Source organism: Corvus cornix, chromosome 5 (genome assembly GCF_000738735.6).
Source record: "Corvus cornix cornix isolate S_Up_H32 chromosome 5, ASM73873v5, whole genome shotgun sequence".
Lineage (NCBI taxonomy): Eukaryota > Metazoa > Chordata > Aves > Passeriformes > Corvidae > Corvus > Corvus cornix.
Genome location: NC_046335.1, coordinates 13,912,746 through 13,932,796, shown reverse-complemented (window position 1 = coordinate 13,932,796; position 20,051 = coordinate 13,912,746). Strand labels below are relative to the sequence as shown.

General features: G+C 36.6%; 1 protein-coding gene across 3 annotated transcripts in view; it reads right to left on the bottom strand.

Moving 5' to 3' along the window:
• Positions 1-5,853: 5,853 nt before the first annotated feature.
• ATG2B (autophagy related 2B) overlaps positions 5,854-20,051 on the bottom strand; it is a 46,993-nt gene continuing 32,795 nt past the window's right edge. For all 3 annotated transcript variants that reach the window (XM_010394738.3, XM_010394729.4, XM_019281860.3), the window contains exons 33-42: positions 18,599-18,793; positions 17,963-18,064; positions 16,251-16,329; positions 15,219-15,423; positions 14,203-14,272; positions 13,160-13,242; positions 12,561-12,682; positions 12,226-12,380; positions 11,119-11,268; positions 5,854-10,346 (exon numbers count right to left, since the gene is read on the bottom strand). In XM_010394738.3, the coding sequence (XP_010393040.1) occupies positions 10,116-10,346; positions 11,119-11,268; positions 12,226-12,380; positions 12,561-12,682; positions 13,160-13,242; positions 14,203-14,272; positions 15,219-15,423; positions 16,251-16,329; positions 17,963-18,064; positions 18,599-18,793 (1,392 nt within the window). In that variant the 3' untranslated portion in view covers positions 5,854-10,115. The remainder of the gene's footprint in view (positions 10,347-11,118; positions 11,269-12,225; positions 12,381-12,560; positions 12,683-13,159; positions 13,243-14,202; positions 14,273-15,218; positions 15,424-16,250; positions 16,330-17,962; positions 18,065-18,598; positions 18,794-20,051) is intronic.

Sequence of the window (20,051 nt, the reverse complement as noted above, 5' to 3'; positions counted from 1 at the left end):
CATGGATGGAGTAGCTACTGGAAAGAGGGATGAAGGAGAGCTTAAGCCACTCTGTGTCCTAAATATAATGCATAAAAAAATACAGTACAATTTCACAGGAATTTCATAGGTATAACTTGCTCTTCTTCTCTGGTAAAATCATGACTCCTGCCTCTTTCTTAGAGATGGTATTTTTCTGGAAATAACTGTTTTATCATCAATTCAAAGTATTTGTATACATCATTAAGATTATTAACACGTTTTTGCCAATTATAGATGTGGACAATAACATTTGTTTCTAGTAGAACAGCATCCCAACAAAAACATAATATTTATAAAACAACCCCCCATTTCTTCACTTGCTGGGTAAAAATGAACTGCAACATCTCTTCAAATTAAGAACTGAAAAGTATCCAGAGAAAGCACAAACTTGCTATAATATTATCTTTTTGGGGTAGGAACTTCAGTGCAGGACTCAACTCTGACATAAAGGCCATAAAACAAGGTGGTTCTTTGACTAGACCAAAAGCTGGTGAGCAGGAGAAATATTTTTCTCATATTTCCTCATATTTCCCATTTTCACCATCTTCCTCTTTGACTCAGTGTCCTCTGATGAAAAATGAATTCACTAAGGGAAACCATCTCCTGAACTGTCCAAATGGCACACAAGCTTTTTAGCAGCATCACACCACATGAGTGGGACTCAGGCCACTAAACTGCATCATGATAATGTGTTCCATTATTGGACAGAGTAACATCTCCCAAAGTTAATGTGGCACTGCACCATCATGATTCAAGTTATTTGACTGTAATAGAATTTTCAGTTCTCAAATATTCTTAGTGCAGTTTTCAGAGTCTCTTCATCCTAAACAATGCATATAGCTATTTTTAACATTGCAATACAAAGCAATTATCACTGTTCTTTGAGAGGCCATTAAGATACATACATATTTTCTAAATAAGCATTTAGTCATTTTCTGTGTTGTAAGAGGAGCTAATTTACTGTCAGTAATTAATGCAGCGTTGGTTAAGATACATCACTTAGTTGTGAATGGTTTGGGAGACAGCACTACTTAATTTGCTGTGACTTTCCCTGGCTTCTGTGTATGACTATGACTAAGGCACTTAATTTTCTTCTGTAGCAGCCATTTCCTTGTTAGTATTTTCTGTCACTACGATCAGTTTCTTCTGAAGTCATAACCTCAGCATTTCAATATGAACAACTAAAAACTTCCCCTCTGAAAATGAGAAAATTTGGGGAAATTATTGATAAGCCTTATAAAACATTTCCTTTATCATTGCATGAAGAGCAATGTCTGTTGCTCTTTCACACATATCTTGACTTCCTAGAATATTATTGTCATAATCACAATTATAATCCAGGTAAGCATGTAAATTTTCTCAGCTAAAGGTACATATAATACTCCTAAAATTGACCTTAGCATCAACCATAGATCTCAGCAGTAATTATCCAGCACATTATGTCCTGAGTGACTAGAGCTCCTGCGTTGTCCTCTACACAAGTAGTTTCTGTCCCACAATAGATACATGGGATAAAGTTCGATTTATAAAAGACAACATTAATTGCTGATTTTTATGTAAACAAGAACTATTCTGAAAATACATTTCAAACGGGTTTTTTGCACCATAGTGACAGCTGTTTTTGATGGAAACACTCTGTAGACAAATTCAAGATTTTGAAATGTCTGAGGAATGTAAATTGGAACCTAACACAGTGGACTTGGTCTTAAACAGAAAAGTGATGTGAAGAAGGAAACAGCTTTCAGCAAAGCAGACTCAGTCATGTGGAAGTTCCCCTGGAGACTAACCAAACTCTGTCAAAAAGCTCCTAGTTCTTTGCCTTACTCTAAGCAGGTCCTTCAATTTTCAAACAGTAAAGAATTTGAAGCAGTCTTCTCTTTCAGTTCTCTTCAAGTTCTCACTTTAGCCTTGCTATAAATAGGCAGGGACACAGTTTCAGTTTCTCAGTTCTGCTATGGGTATCTAAAAGATTTTTCAGCAACTGAGAACACAGGAGAAGGGAAGAGCAGCCTGCCACCTGCCTCCATGGACACTGGTGCAAAATCAGAGTCCCAGCATCACCACATTTATTTACTTGTGCAATGCAAGATTGAAACAGATTTATATATATATATTTTAAACAAGAATAGGACAAAACCAATTTGGATTTTGCAGTAAAACCAAGGTGTACTGAGAAGCTGGTTTTGCTTAGCTTTCTCTGACAGTTTAGACTTTCCCTTACACATACCTCAAAGGGGCTGAAACAGAATCTCCTCGGAAAAGGGGGTGATAAGAAAGGAAGGAGGAATCCGCGTGCCTGTGACTCCCTGCACCTGATGGCCCTGCCCCAGGACCCGCTGCAGAGTCCTCAGGGTTGGTTCCCTAAAACACAGGTGAAGCTCAGAAAGGCTCTGTTTTCTCACCAACAGAGAAAGACTCTGACGGCTTTTGAAACAAACATCTCTGACCTTCCTCGGGTTGGCTGGATGCTTACACCCAGCTTTCTCCTCAGCTTGCAGGCTCTGTTCAGGCAGGTGAACTCACTTCACTGTCCTTTCTCTACATTAATTTCACTGCAGAGATGAGTTTTGCAAAATCAACAAGTATCAAGAGCTGTAACTCAGCAACGCAAAGACGACACCAGTGAACCTATTTGTATAGCTACCCCTAAAATGTATAGTGAGAAAAAAACCAAACTCCAAACATTTTTCGGATATTCAATGTTACTCCGAAAAATCTATTGTCTCTTTATCCTGTCTGCATGGCAAGCTTAAATTCAAGTGATTGCCCCTGAAGTAGCCGGATTGATCAAGAAATTCCGACACAAGAGCATTTACCAGCAAATCTCAGGGGTGGCAGAAATAACAACACTGCTCAACTTTATTCATCAACCTTCCTAGCTTTTTCTGCATCTTTACAAATATCTCCTAAAACTATTCTTAGGGCTTCACGCTTAATAGGAAGCAGCATCAGTAAAAATTCAGGTCGAGGACAACAAGGCAAGATGGTTATGATGAAAATTGCATCTGAAAACCTTCTCTCTTAACGTCAGTGTGGATCTTCGCATTAAATTATACAAGAGGCTTAGGGCAACGATGTAGAGACATTAATGGTTAATGTAGTGGGACACGCTCCCTTGTAATTACCTCCTGTCATTGCTGCAGTGCCTGTGAGATATTGTGAAGAGACAGAGCTCAGTTTACAATCCCACGTCAATGGATCTTCTCAAACTCAGAGGTAATTTTTCTTTTTGAATGAATTGTCAAACTCCATTGTATTAACAAATTTACCTGGAGGGGCATCACCTCTGGTTGGGAAAAGGAAAAAGGGCCTTCTTGCCAATAAGTTGCAGCTCTTAGAAAAGAACAGTAGCAAAAACAGAAAGCTGTGACCTGGGACAATACTTTTGGCTGCTGTAAACAGAATTCAGCTATCAAGTAAGAGGGCTTTCCTCTAATGGAATCAGTATAATTGCTCCCACTCATTTATATTTGTTGTGTTTGGTCTATCAGCTATTCTGAGGGAAATAAGCACTCAGAGACAGAAGGAACATGGAAAAGAAGAAACAGAGCAAACACTATTAAAAGAAAGTAATTGAAAGGCCAAGAGAAAATGGAACCTGAGCCAACAATGGAAACCTCATGTCTAAAAGAAATACTTTTAGCACTCTAAAAGACAGTTCTGGCACTGAGTACACAGAAACAGGCCCTAACGAAGGTGAAGCATTTTATTTTATTCAGTAATTCCAGGCAACGTTTCAGATCTGTTAAATATTACTGAAGAGATAAATGATACCGGGAATTGTATCTTAAAAACTTGTATCGGTATGAATAACCTGCTTATAAAACTGAGCACTACTTTTTCCATCCTCTCATGGCATACTTTGCTATTCTATCACTTTTCCATCCACAGTACCAAGGGTTGTGCACATGCCTCTATTGATCATTCCCAGGTCTGTGCTATCTGGCTTTCCATCGGCTGCAATGAATCCAGATCTGTACAATACTCAGCATAGCATAGCATATACCCATGCTGTGGTCTTATCAGCACTCTCAGAGTACCATTTAATTTTCTGTGGTTCAGCTCACTCTGCCTGCACCTCCCATTCGGCCAAGGACTGCCAGTGTTGTGATGACAGTGCAGAACTGTCAAACATCCTCAAACTCACAACCCTAAGTCTCCCTCAAACTGTGTTGTACACACAGTAGGAAGCATTTTCAAACTCATCCGGGAGAAGAAGGGAAAGAGAGAAAGTCATCCTGGGAGATTCATGAAGTTGTTGGGGCCACCAACAAATCCTCAGTACCTAACAACAACCAAGTGTTGAAGTCTAAAGGTGCAAGATAAAGGTTTCTAATGGAAACAGCTCATATTTATTTTATCTTTGTGCTCATGAGCTACAGTGGACCAAGCTCCATCTTGTTGAGGTCTGTGCCATATCTCCAAAACTGAAGTAAGCTTCCTCCTGCTCTAATGGTTTCACATCTTTTTTCCTCCTTGGAGGCTTCCTTCCAGTCTTCAACTTACAAGAGCCAAATTTAACACCCATGCTCTTAATAAAGACAGAAATCAACAACAGAGCAAATAATTACACACACAAATAAAAGCCTGAAAACAGAATTGCACTACAGATATCTCACAGATCCTCATGACAAACACCTAAGAAGCTCGAACTGCTTCCTTGCCTGTGGGGCCATGAATACTTCACTGTTGCCCTTCAGTAAGTTCTGCTTTCATATAATCACTCTGCTTCAGAATGAAACAGCTCTGAAACCTCAGTTATCTGTCACAAAAAGGCAGCTTTATTACTTTTATAATCTCTGATAATAGAGATGGTTTAAGATACTATTTCATAGAAATATGAATTGGCACAAAATACCCCTCTATTTAATATCACATTTCAAAGGATGCTAATAAAAATTACTAACAGGGGGAAAAAAAAGGAACACTTGTGCCTGGGTCATCCTCAATTAGGGATAGACATTAAGGATACCAGCTCATGTTGCTCTGGGTCAGTATGACTTACTGGTGACTTTCCATAAATTCTCAGTTAGCTGGAGTGTCATCAGTGGAGTGTTAGTCTCCTCTGCTCATCTGGGGACTAAACTGGACACATGAAGATTATCCCTGGTATGCCCTAGTATTGCAAAGAGATAAAGAACTTGGATACTTTCCTTTAATCCACTATGAGGTCTTGCAAAAAAAAAAAGGGGTTGGGGGAAGAGGAGCTACACAGGCTGGGAGTCAGCTTCCTTCTTAAATGAAGGGTTGCTGTTTGACAGAATATTTATCCAGCCTTATACAGTGACCACCCCTCATCCCCCAAATTATAACATCATTACAAAACACAGGAGAAAATTGTTTACACCTGTCACATTCTTCTGGGATCTGGCACTGGCACCAGCACTTAATATTGACCAGTACTCAGAATTCTAAGATCTCTTTTCAGATGCTTGTAACTAAACACATATGGGCATCAGAGAAGCATCCTGAAGGTAATTATTTTGCATTCTTCACAGGGTTGGGAAGCTAATAAAGCTTTAAAAGTCTCCGCTAAATGCAGAGATAAGAAATACATTCTTAGTAACTAAATGCAGCAACAGGCCTCTGGGGGACACAACATCTGATCATTCAGGTAGAGAGCTTTGCTGATGCACAACAGAAGTGGTTTCAGGTTATATCAGCCAGCTTAATTAATTTCCTACCTCTTGACCTCCATGCAATTTTAAAACTTTCTCTTTTTTAGTCAGTGTAATTTTTTTTGAGGTACAACTCTTAGCTTTAACAGTTAATTCTGATACTTTGGGAGACTGTTTTCTGTGTCGGTTATATTCACAGGTAGAGAAAACCAACTCAAGGAACAAATTAAGATATTTATTTTTGTATTGTTACAAATTTGTGGGGGGATTTTCCATTAAATGTATTTAACAGACAACCTATTTGCACTCAGGCCTTTCAGCATTTTAATACGGTAAAATATATACTTTTAGTGCCATACAAATTATGGTTAAAAATAATTCTCAAGGACATACTGAGGGGACAAGAACTTTAAGCAAAATAACTCAAGTTGAAATAGTCAATTCCCTTCAACAGTGGTTTCTATTTCATGACATTATATTCTTTACACTAGCAAACTATATACAAACAATACCACAAAACTACCGTAAGTGCAAAAATGTAAAAAATATACATAAACATATACACAAATTGCTGTGTGTCTGTCTGAGCTACCTTACAATTAAGAAATCCAGTACAAATGCATGGTTTGTATTTATGTATTTGACTTGTAAGTATCTAATATTTAATTGTAAACAAGATTCAGCATGTAGAGCAACTTAAAACAGTTGTCAGAAGCTTAAATCATGAGGCCTGGAGACTGAAGAACTGTACACACTAGGATCCAAACTGACATACATACCCACACATTTTCTGACTTATATTGCAGGGGCATTTCAGGTATTTAAAAGATTTAGAAGTATTTATCTACTCTAAACAAATTCTTGGATTTCATTGTTTTACAAAATGCATACATTTCAATATTTAAAGGAAAATCAGTATCACATTTGCAGGTGTATGGATCATGTTTGGTGAGTGTCTTGCTCATAACCATTGAACAGCTTTTTGGTTTATTAAGAAACCTTTCTTGGCAACTCAATTAAGGAACAGTAAATGAAAGCAAGCAATGGATGTTCACAATCAACCACTTAGTGAGCAAACAGAAGCAGTCACGTCCCTTAAGCACAGATGAACTCACGGGGGATTATCCAGTGAGTCACTGACAATGCTGACCATTAGGCAAGTACACACAGGGTACACTGCACTGCTAAAAATCTGCAGGATTTAGAAGAGACAGTGGGAAGAAAATGGAAGCTGCCTTTGCATGGATGTGTTGATTTGCTGCTCTCAGTCACTGCTAAGATTCTTAGCAAGAATGGTTTGTTTGTTTTACAAAAGAGGGCTGACTTTTTTTCAGGTATTTCCGAGGCACTCATCAATGTACTATTTGAAACGCCTGGATATTTAAGAAAACCCAGGATGACAGTTCTATTAGGATGGCGTTGGGCTAAGTAACAGGAATAGCACTAGTACCGTTAGAGTATTTGGAGAGAATTAAACATAGTCGATGCCAGTTTACAGCCTCTACAAATATGAAAACTGCCCATATCTATAGCAACTAATTTCAGTGGAAAATTCAAGTACAACAGTATTTTTGCCAATCTCCTTGTGCTAATGGAGAATACAGTAATGTTATCCATAAGCTTACCTTTCCAGGAAATATGTCCAGAGTCAAATGTCATCTTGTGTATTTTTTTAAGTGCTTGAAAACCCTTACAGTATTGAGCAGAGCATTTGATGAATCCCTTCTCATACATGACACTTTTTGATTTAAAACACAAGCCATGCCCTACAAGACACATTCTGCAAACTGGTCTTAATGTAAAGACTAGTTTGCTAAGTTTTGTGATTTTTTTTGGTTTTTTTTAAACATTTCAAACACTGCAACAATGCAGAATATACACCCAAAAATTAAAAAACTATTTCCAAAATAAAATGTTGAAAAAAATTTAGAATCAGTTTCACTGAAAAGGCTCAATAAAGTGCAAGCAGTAAATGAGAGGGTTTACATAGTGAAAAGTGAAGTTTAATAAATTTGTACAATCTGTATTGCTGACAATGAGAGACACGCTATAAAAATGTTTTACCTTGACATCATGCCCTCATATAAAAATATATTCTAATTGCCTTGCTGTACAATCAGATCTTGACAGAATTGAAAAAGAAAAGAACACTGAAATGCCACCACTCCTTTTAAACAGTGTCTGAAAGGAAGAAAATATGTAGATTTATGCTACTGCAGTGTACTCTAATTAAGTGGATGAACTGGATTAGCTATTTACTAGTACTAGCTAATTACTAGTATAGTAATTGCCAATGAAAAAGATGCATTGCTACTTACTTGCATTGATTCACCACCACTTCTTGAGAAGGCATTCAGGAGGTGCCACACTGCAAACATGAAACTCATTCCTGTGCAAAATGCTCATGCTTTGAGCTCTCACTAAAGCAGAGCTCTCTAATTACTGAACAGAAGTATGCACTACAGCAAGTACTTGTACATCAAAAAATATTTTATGTTATTAAATCTGCAGGTATTTTTGCTCTAAAAAGCATCTTCTCCTGCTTGCAGCAAGTCATTTAACTGAAATAACCAGGTCTTCAGAGTGTACCACGACTTCAACGACTCCAATGAATTGAAACAAAACTTTATAATATTACCTGTCACCCTATACAGCAATTTGTTTTTACCTGGAGCTTTGTTTTCTGAAAAATAATAAAGCAGACTGCAGAAGTCTTCCCAACAGAGAGGACATTTTCAAATCATTTACTGCTGAGCCAGATTCTTTGGTGTTCAGGAATAGCTATTGTAGTATCATGAACAAGCATGCAGTAGCATAACAAGCAGCGATTATTTTCCTTCATACACTCCTGTTTGTCCTGTAAGGCCCATCAGCAAAGTTTCTGCTAGTGGCAGGTACTAAACAAAGGGAGGGAAAATACTTCCTCATGACCCTTTGAGACTGGTATCTGATCAATAGTATCTGATGTCCCCCTTTCAGTGGGGATTTTCCACATGGCATATGGGCAGGATTTCCACTTATGACTAGCACAGAAGTATGACAAACTTACTTACTGGCTAGTCATTCAAAGTTTAATCTACTGAAATTCAAAAGGAGTATTTTTCTATTCAAAAGAATCTTTACTTTTTATTCTCCAGTTTTTGCTAATACAAGACAGAAGAAGTTCATTATTGCACATCTATCGCCAAGACTTTTAACTGCCCCAAAATGGTGCAATGTCAGGTGCTTAATAAAGCTCTGTGGAGACCCTGGTCACCTACTAAACAGTAAATAATGTCAGTACCAACTTTGATTTTTGAAGTTTTGCTGTCCTTTTTTTAAAACCTCTCACCCATTCCCAGTTGCAACTAAAGGACCCCAAATACTCACTGTCAAATTATGATGACACACAACCTAAATTAAGAATACCTTGTGAGAGCAGCAACTTTGCAACAATATGAACTTTAAATAAAAGCAGATTACTGAAATAAAGTCTGTATAGCCTTTTAACTATGAAATTATGAAATAACGTTTTTACTTATGATTTTTCATTCTTACAAAGAACTGTTGGCAACAATTATAATTAATTGTTTTCCTGAAGAGTAGGCATTTTTAGCATTGTAATTAGTGTAACAGTAGACAAAAATGTTTTTACATATAATGAGTTTAAATAAATTTAAGACACTTTTCTGTAGGATCATCATCAAATGATGCTCTTTTCAATAATTTGTGTAAGATTCTAAACCACATAAAGGATAATGCACATTACATTTTATTCACACTATAAAAAAAGCACAATATACAGGCCATATCCTTTAAAGTGCAACACAACAGAACATTTCTGTAACATTCAGGTTCTTCAAAAACCCACAAAAGTAGGTATTTAATATTTAGGAACAAATTCTCTCTGTAGGTGTATTGACACTGAATCTAAACCCTGAATGGTTATCAAGCTTGTCCTTGCTGTAAGTGCCACGCTAAAAGCGATGCTTATGACCACTAAACAATATTATCTTATCTGCTTCCATATTAGACAGCCTCATGTCTCATGTCCACAATGAAAGCTTTTATCCTCTAGTCAGTGAAGAACATCTGCAGAGCCCTTTACTGAAGACAGTTCTTTGACTATGGTCAGAAAACCTCTTTTAAGTCCACTTAGCTTCACCGTACAGGCTACTGCTTCAGATGTCAAATCTACCAAGAAAAATATGGTAAATGGAACAGAGCAAGCATGTCTCTGAGTTGGCAGCGCATGCTTCACTATGTTTGGCACTATCTACCAAATGTATTGGTAACACACAGTATAAGCACGTACCAATTTGCTTTTCACTTCATAAATCTTTTTTGGTTGGATGTTTTGCTAATAACAGTTGGAAAACCTCATTTGTTCCTGAGATGAACATGACAAAACAAAGTGAGCTCCATCTAAAGCTGCCAACAGGACATTCTTCTTCATTTCCAGCCTTGCTACCTGCCTGCTGAGCCAGATTTACAACCTCAATCCTCCCCAAGGCGCCATTTCTGAGACTCTTCTTGACGCACATCTGGCCTGATCTGGTTTCTCATTCCACCCAGAACGTTTGAGGTTGCCTCTGTTGCAACGATGAAAGGTTTCACCACAGTTGGTGGAATTTGGCGGAGGACTCCTCCTACTGCTCCAGTGACTCCTCTGTTCTCATGCTCACGAGCAGCAGTCTCATAGATGGTTTGGGCTGTGTCCGTAATCCCCTTTCAGAAAATAAAGGAAATCAGTTACACCGAAAAAGAAAAAGCATCCTCTTCTAGTTTTAGGGGAAATTTTAAACTGCACAGCATTTTTCTCCTTGGAGATTTGTATTATAACTGTACTAAATCAATACTGATATAAATATGATTTAGTTCTTCTAATGAGGCTTAAAATAACACTCCTATGAACTTACAGATGCAAATATTTCAGGCAACTTCTGGTGACACATCTTGCACATAAGGGAAGAAGCTGCGGGGTACTGTGAACTATTGAAAAACTCAGTTGACACCTTACTTCATAGACACTACATAAGGTGCAACCAACAAAGTAAAACACAAAATACAATAAAATCAGGTCAGCATTCTAATTTAAAATACACTGTCATAGTAGAGGAAGGTTTCACTTCTCTTAAATCCTGCACTATGCTTAAACACTACCTCCCTCAGAATTAACAGTAACTGCAAAGGTGGTCAAGCAGAAAGGGAAGGGAAGGATGGATGACACAGCACAGGAAATCAAGTGGCTCAGAATAATTGTAAACCATCCCAATGGAAAAGCACTCAAGTCCTGTTCACACTCATCTGCATGACATCTTAGCTTTTTTCTGCTTTATCCATTCCAGATTTCTGTTAGTTTATGATTATTGATGAAGTCTTGTTCAAAGCTGAAATCTCCTCCTCCGTTTGGCCAGCCTAAACTAACATCTGTTATTTTATTCGCTGTTTTAGGAAATAATTCTTAATTTTGGTTCCCAACAATTGCTTCTGCACTCACCTCTTTCACAACACTGTACGCTTTGGCTACACCCTCCCGCAGGTCGACCGGCTGATGAGCCAAGCGATGGCGAGGGAACCGTTTGATCTTTTTCGCTTCAGTAAAGGTAGGCCCTGGTGATACCATGTCATAAGCAGTTTCTGCAGCTGCCTGCACATGAGGAGCAAATGCAAAACACCTGTTATAGCACCCAACCACAAATTTAAGCTACTAATAGGGTGATGTCATTGAAATAAAGAATTCTTATTCCACAAATAATGTTCATTTGCATCAGATTAAGGTTTTGTCCAAGAACTTCTGGAATGTGCAGCTCTAACTATACATTAATTCCATAATGAAAGAATGAATGTTGTAGGTTTGGTTTTGTTGTCTCTTCAAAGGCATCCTCTAAACTGAATAAAATGCTCAAGAGAGAAACTGAACATTTGATCAATGGTATTTCTTACAAACACACAAGCACACATATAATCCCACCTGTGATTAATATCACTGTTTTTTTGACTATATATGTTCAAGCTTAGGCGCATATACTATTTTTGCAAGATTAGGTGGTAAAAGTGTATTTTCATTATATTTCCATATATTTTATATTAAGAAACATAAATTATTAACACTTTAATCCAAGATTACCTTAGGGTTAAATCCAGGAAGCTCTATAGACTTTGTGTAGATCTACAGAAAAAATACTTGCTTGGGTGTTTTAAAAAAAGGTAAGAATCTACTACTGGGTAATACACATGCACAAAGAACTCATCTTTCTCAATATCAGTGATTTTTTTAGTGAGGCTGAACATTTTTGTATTAAATTGTACATTATAATATATTAAATATATTAAGAAACAAGCAGCACCTTGGGTCTTCAGAAGTATTTTAACACAATTTTCTAACCATTGTATTTGATGCCATAGTTCTCACCTCACAGACTGGTGCAAGCTCTACCCAGTCTCTGCTCTCCGATTTATACAGCTGTCCTTATTTTTTTTTTTTTTTTTTTTTATTACATGCTTCCTAACTTAAATCTACAGCATTAAGATATTAGCTTAACCTAGAGCACTTACTGGTCACACCTCTCATTTTACATCTAACTTCAGGAGTAATATGCTTTACCTGTATAGTCTGAACCATTCTGTTTGTTAGCTCCAGTGCTGCCATCGCAGTGGAAGTACCAAAGGAAGCTGCTCCTCTTTGAAAGCCTCTGACAATACGACCATCCTTGCGGTACTGCTCTATTGGCAACCATACCAGGTCTTTCAGACCTTGCACTGAAAATGAAGGCATAACACCAGAGTCAGAATGTTCTCTTAGATATGCAGAATGCCTTGAAAGGAAGTGAAAACAAGAGTCAACATGGTATGTGGTGGTTTTTTGAGGGGGAGAGGTGTTGTTTGGTTTTTAAAGAAACACATTCATATGTAGCTGAATAGAAGCAAGAATTAACTTACCTAACTGCACAAGTGAATGCATAGGCCCTACTCCTCCCAAAATTCCCGGTAGCTGGTTTTTCTTTATATCGTTAAGCCATTCACTGATGGCATAGGAGAACAATTTATCCACACCTAATAAACTAAAGTAAATAGAATTATTAATTTTTTTAAAACAGACAATTCCTAATAAAATATATACATTTATTATTCATCAAAGTAAAAGATGCCATTTAAACAAAAGGAAAGCTTTTTCAAGTGTCATCTTTTGCTGCTGTTGGCTAAGCCAAACATTTCAAATGCATGCTTCATAAAACAAACTCAAAACTGTATAATCACATCCAGTTCCATAGGAAGTGAATATAAAACTAAAATTAAGAGTTGATCACCAAGACTAGCACATACATTAAATTCTGTTCTGAATTAGAAGTTCTTCTTCAATTATATATGTATTTCAAAAAACCCTAGAATCAAGAAATATTTGTATGGTCAAAAAGCATTTTGGATTTTAGACGGGCATCTTAACAGAAAATTTGCTTTGCATTTGCAATGCTCAGTTATTCCCCATAAACTTGTTCAATTTGCAATAGCAATGTTGATCTACATTCTGATAAACTTACCCGTGTCTGTAACAAAGCCTCTTCAGCTTTAATTCTGAGCAGTTCAACTGAGCAAGCCCAATAAGAATCCCAGCTAGTGTTCCCTGTAAGTGAAATATTTTGTTATCACATAAATTTACTCAACCCATACAACCTGTGAGAAATAATTTCATCATCTCAACTCTTACTCACAGGTATTCTGTCTAAACATTCTCCCCCAGTCTCCCCAAATGCTATTTGTTACAATGCTATGAATCATGTCATACGGAAACTTGCAAAAAAGGAAACTTGGCTTAACCTGCCACTGCAAGAAAAACATCTGGATACAAGAGGGCTTCTTCAGAAATAATAAGCTGTAATAAATTATGCAAACATAGCTCTAGCTTTAGTGTGTTCCAGTCATTCTAAAGCTACCATATTTCATGTTTTGACTTCTGATAGCCAGGCAAATTCAAGAAGTTGCTGCTTTCACTTTCCCATATTTTCTTACTGATTTCCCATGACAAAGTACAACTCTTGTTGTGCAAACAGGATTTTTTGATGTCTGCTTCTAAACTCAGTGTGATAAAGAATGCATATCTTAACAAGAACCATGAACATTTTTTTCATCTGTAATAGATTCTGCCATTGCCACAGACGCCCATATGTTACTAGACTGCAAGGAAAGCAAACAAGGACAACAAACAACAATATTTTATTCTGGCATTAATGAAGAAAAAGTAAAATAAAATGCACGATTCTGGCATCAGTGGTGTCATACTTTGAGGGGCACTGCAGCTCTATGCTATGATTTCAAGCCAATCACTAAGCTCATAAATGTGACAATCAAGTTCCAGCCTGAGTTAATCATATGTGGGGGATCCATGCCCAAATTTTCCAATTAAAAGTGAAGCAAAGCTTTACTGAAACTAAAGGGGAAAAAAAGTGTTCTAGATTTTATCATTATCACATCTTTAATGAGTAGTGACCATAAAAATATACCTCAAATAATGGGGAGCAGGGAGGGGAAAGCAAAACAAGCAACATCAAATTTTTGTTCTAGAGCATCAGCATTATACACACACCTGATCCATTGACACATGCTTGCCATGGTAATCGAGACGTATTGGAACTTCTGAGGTAAAGCGAAATTCTCTGGGACATACAAAGAAAATATTATAGTGAGAAACATGAAAAGGAAATAAAATTATTCTTCCAAAGAGAAACTCATGGCTCCCCATCCTCCTGGAATAAGATGTCACACCTTTTTTTGTAAACCATAAATTCTTTAGTTACTGTGTTAGTACTTCAGAATAAATTTACAAAATACAGTGGCAAATTCAGCTTTTCTTGGTTTATTCACATCTAGTTCAGATTAGCATTTCTAATAAATTTAACAGTCCTGCAAATGTGCTACTAATCCTGCAAGTGAGCATCTCTATGTTCAAACACACACCCACAAAATGATGGTTCTGTGGGCAAAATTTAGTCCTGCAAGTGGAACTTGATAAAAAATTCTGTTGGTAATGTATGTGGTGAAATAGAACCACAGCCATGCTAATGCAATTTAGCTCTGCACTGCGTACCACAGCACACATCTATTGTTAGAGGCACTTATGATCTGAATGCACATGAAAAAACTTCTGTATAACAAGCTACAATTTTCATAGTCACTTCTCAGTCAGGGCTACATTAGACTTCCTCTTGTGATATTTTAATTCCATACCTCTCTTCCATGACATCCTTATATGCTCTTCCTTTATATACTTGCATCTCTGATTATATTAGATCTAATTTATAGTTAGACATAAGAGTACAAACACTGCTCTTTTTATGCATTTGTAAAATATATCATTACCGGTTCTGTATGTGGTGAAGATTTAATTTTTATTTCCTTGTGCACAGTAGTGTGCAAAAGTTAATAAAAATCACTGGTGAACTTCCAGTGATAGAAACAAATATATATGCTTTCACAACCAGCCAATAAGCAACAACAAAAAAATGCACCTTGCCCTAAGGTCTGATAGTTTATCACCACACTTTCTTAAAACATTCAGCAGAACAGCTATGTGTCACTTGAAATTTTGTAACAAAAGTTTACCTGAAAAATACTGGCTGATCATTGTATGATGTCGTTTCTTGTGAGAAATGATCATCATCTCCATTAACCACATCCATAGAATCAATGCTGCCATTTTCATTTGCTTGCTTGTGTGATGAAAAAGAAATGACTGGACTTGGTTCCTTAAGGCTGCTGACATGCCTAGGCAAACTACACGTAACTTCAGCACCAGGAGACTTTTTAACTAAGAAAAGAAGTTATACACAGTTAAGTGACTCATATTTTTCACAGTGATTTCAGAAAGATTGTATTTATACAATTACTGTGTCCTTAGTAAGTTCTAATGCTCATTAGTAGGAATTACTAGCAGGGCAATATTTAAATTCTCTTAGTTATTAATAAAAGCTATTACATGCAGCTTATGTTGAGGTTTGTGCATCAGCATAAATAATGCATCTGGATCTAATGGCAGTATTGCACAGGGCTTCATCACCTATGCATTTCAGCATGACATCTCAACAGAAATAGGCAAAGTATAGCTTCTAACAAATGCCCAAATATAGTTAATAGCGGAAATGTGCTTTCCAATATATACTGCTTTTGCATCACATAGTATAATTGATTAGAAGTACTGCTTCAACTGCATACATACATCATTTAATACCTCTGGCATAAAACAGTATGTTTGTCTAACAGCTTGAAGTTGTCTAACAGAGTTCAAGTTTATAAACAAGCAGCACAATGTATTTGTTTTATCTACTAATAACTCCCAATAGCATATACACAGTCCTCAACTTTTTTAAAAGCTCTTATTAAATATGCTCCAATTTTGGTTAAACCTTCTATAGAATTAAGATTCCAGGTGTTGAAGACCTTTGTTCACATTTATAAAATAAAAAGCTTAAATACCTAAAGCTTCTGTGTTCTAAAGAACCAGTCATTAATGTTAGTGCTCAAACCCCCAAACAAGTTTTTATACACACAAGATTCACATGTGAATTTATAGACACATACAAAAATTAAAGGAGAAGGAAGTGGCACTATTATGTTAGGTTTTTTTTAGAAATATACCTTCAGGATCTGGAGTAACTAAGAGTTCTACTTCTGTAGAAAGGCTAGTGAAAAAGTCCTTCAGGAAAAACAAGGCATCCTAATGGCAAAAATGAAAATACAATCAGGTTAAAATAAATACAAAGACACAACTCTCTAAAAACATTACCTACTATTCCAGCTCTATTTCTATGCAGATATGAAACAAAAAATTTTTTTTGTTTTTGAACCTTTAACATATGCACAAACCACACAGAAATGTAGGACAGAAACCAGGAAGACCCTCTTGGCCAATGCACCTTGCTCCATATAATAGGATTTCATGATCTGTCTAGCTCTGTCTTAAAAATTCAGGGTTATTTTTGTCATTTCTACTCTCATTTTGGAGACTGGTCCAGAACACAGGTGTTTTAATGGCTATAAACCTTTCCCTGATTTGCAGTAGAAGGTATTTAAGTATAGTTTATATTCTTCTCTAATACCGTCAAAGTCAATCAAATAATTACAAATCAAGTCTCATCACTGCTTCATTAAAAGTCATTAATATCTACGGTATTAATGTCTTAATGATGTCTTAAAGGTATTACATCCCAGTTTCTTTTTTGGACAGATGCATCGCACTGGTGCCTTATTCATCCTATCATTGATGACACCTGGACTTTTTTTTCCATTTTTACTTCCAGCTGGTAAGAATGACAGCTTAAGTAGTAATAACAAATATTTCTAATATGACTGCATGCAGCCCTGTGCTTCCAAAGAGCTGTGGTTAATTTCATAGAAGTTGTAAAGGTGAATTTTGTTTATGGTTTAAAGGATGAAAGACTTGAAAAAGTAACCAAGAGGGAACACATTTCCTTCCTAGATGGCAGTATTTCCAGGCTATTTTTTCCTAGATGAAATTATTGCAAACTAGATAGAGTTCAATTTTGCTAATAGCAAAAGGTAAACCTGGTCTCCAATGTGTGTTGAAAGAAAGAAAAAGTAGGTAACGGAAATCCTAATTATGTTCTTAAAAAACCTAAACCCCACGTATCTCTCTGCAGATGACAAATTAAGGAAGAAATGCCTCAACAGAGTAATAACTGCACTTTACATTTGCCTGCACAAACATATATAGCTCTTACTGGTTTAGAAAAAACCCAAATATTTCTTGAATATATCAAAAATACCTTGCACAAAGGCCTGCTAAAGAAAGTAAAACAATTTCTGTTCTTCCTGCCACTGCAGTTGATAGCAAGACAAAGCCTTCAAGTTATTAGAAGCATTTCCTGAGTGCCAAGCGCCCTTGACTAACATGTTGTGAACCACTTCTAGATTAATTATTAACCTTTTTCAATTAAAAACAATGAAGTCGCTTCATGAACAAACAAAACCAGACCACTCAAGAATAAGTAGTTCTTTTTAAAAGCTGTGATTTCAAACCCTTTGAGATTATCAGAAGTTTCAGGAGGAAAACTTACTGAGAAAACAGCTTTGCCTAAAGATATTCTTAGTTTTTAAATAAAAAAATCTAGTCTTTGTATTAGCTGGAGCAGAAAGGAAAGGAAAGGAAGTTCTAGCATGGATATAAATGGAACAACAGAGATTCAAAGATTAAATAAAAAAGGTATCACATCAAGAAAATGTAAAACATAAAATATGTATGATGGCTAAAAGTATCTGGGTTAAAAGAAACCCCAAGAATAATTAAATAAAGAAAAAAATTTGCTTTTTTTTGCACTGGCACAACCCACCTGGTCAATATTGAGGCGAAGTGGCATTAGTGAAACACGTAAACAACATTCCTGTGGGGATCTGCCAGACTCTGGACGGACGTGCAATGCTTTAACCGTCAACTGAAAAAAACCCAACACAATTATTAAATCTCAGAACACCAGCCAAGAAAAGCTTTTACTGCAAAACCTCAGTACTAGTATGATTCCACTTAGCAATTACAGTACTGAATAAAAACTTACTCTGAATGTTATAAAAAAATAAAGTTAAAAGAAACTCCCCAAAAAATTAATAAATCCTTTTTAGAACCAGTAAGACTACTGTATACCATAAAAATACAATCTGCATGTGTAGTGAAAAGTGAATGTCTGCTTGTATCATTACAGATACAAGCAGACATTTGCTCAAAACCAAATTGTGAAAGCTACCAAAATAGTCCTGACAGTCTCAAACCCATTAATACCTGACGTGCTAACATTCAAACTGACTTTTGAATTAGTTTTAATATCCACAAAGAGTCAAGCAAATAACTATCAACAAATTATATTGCTTCAGTGTTCCACGTTTCTGCTTCTGCAAGATTAAGTGTACATGGCCCCCAAAATGATAGTTCAACCACTGTAATTGTAATGAATTAACGTATTTCATAGCTATACCATGTTTGAATGTGCTTTTCTGGGCATCTCCTTACTGCAGTAGAGATAGAGAAATTTATTCATCTGTGATGTCGCTAAGCGATCTCTGATCTCCAGGTCCTGAACAATAAAAACTTGTCGTGACACTGGCTGCTCCAACAGACAGGATTCACCTTCTGCACCACCTGGAGGATACACCTCATGCTGGAATTTCACCTTTTAAAATGGAAAGCCAGCATAATCAGTTTCATTGAAAAACACCATTTAACAGCAGAATACTTCTTTAAAAAATAAACAAAAAACCAGGAAAGCACACCACACATAAGAACTTTTAAAGCTGTCTACTGTTTTAAATTTACAGAAATGATATTAAGATTTCTGAAACTATTCAGGTTTTTACATATCTAGCACTAGAAATCTTCCAATTTCTAGTTGTGCAGATGTTCGTATTTTAGTGTGCAAATTCAAGCAAAACCAAAAAGTCTGTATAAGATAAGGAACTAATTTCACTTTAACATTCACTCAGCTTTTTCTTCTCAATCCTGGTATCTTTCTCACCTCAAGGTGAAGCCTGTACCAGGCAATCTTGCAAGTCTTGAATCCTGCACCCTCTAACACTTAAGAAAAAAATGTTGCTTCCCTACCAACTGACTTCTCAAGTAGCTTCTTGTGGTCGTTTCCTTCTTTTTACTCACTTTACTCCATTAATATTCTAATTCAGTATTTTTCTTAAATTCTAAGTTATCTTCATCGGGTGACCCCTTGATGTAGCTCGCATTTCCAGCCGTGGTGACCTACAAACCATCCCCTGTCTCCCCCAGCGCACGCCGCATCCCGGCCGGCAGTGGAACGCTGCTGAGCGCACACAGCGAGCGCGGCAGCGGCCTCTGCCGGCACGGCGCCGAGATCCAAGGCAACACCGTTCGTGACCCCTTCTGTTCTCCTTCATTTCTTTAAACATTACTATTAAGCCTTGTACCAAGTATGAGGAAGTAGAGAAAAAAACCTTTATACCACTTCATGCTAACACCAACCCTCATTAAATATCTGCAAACTAAGAGATGGCTATAATTCTACACAGGAAGTTTTCCAGGTGGAATATTAAATGCTTCCCTTTTTCTTCTTTTTTACTGCAATGTCACGTTTTTTTCTAGAAAAGGCTACCTTAAGTATCACATTTCTGGCAAGCTTAAAGTGCTAATGGGATGAATTTTAAGTTTTGGAAATGCACATAGACTACAAAAGGCCTTTATTTTTATGTAGAGCCTTTCATTCTTATGAAAACATTTGAAAAAAATCTTATTTTAAAAAGATTCTGTTATCGGTCCATTTGACATGAAATATGTTTAACTCCTCACCAATACTATTCACAGCACCAGTAAAAGAGCATCTAGTTCCTATGTTAGAGCTAAGCACAGCTTTAAAAAAAACAGTAAGATACTTATGCCTGAAGGGTGATAAATATGTTAGGGGA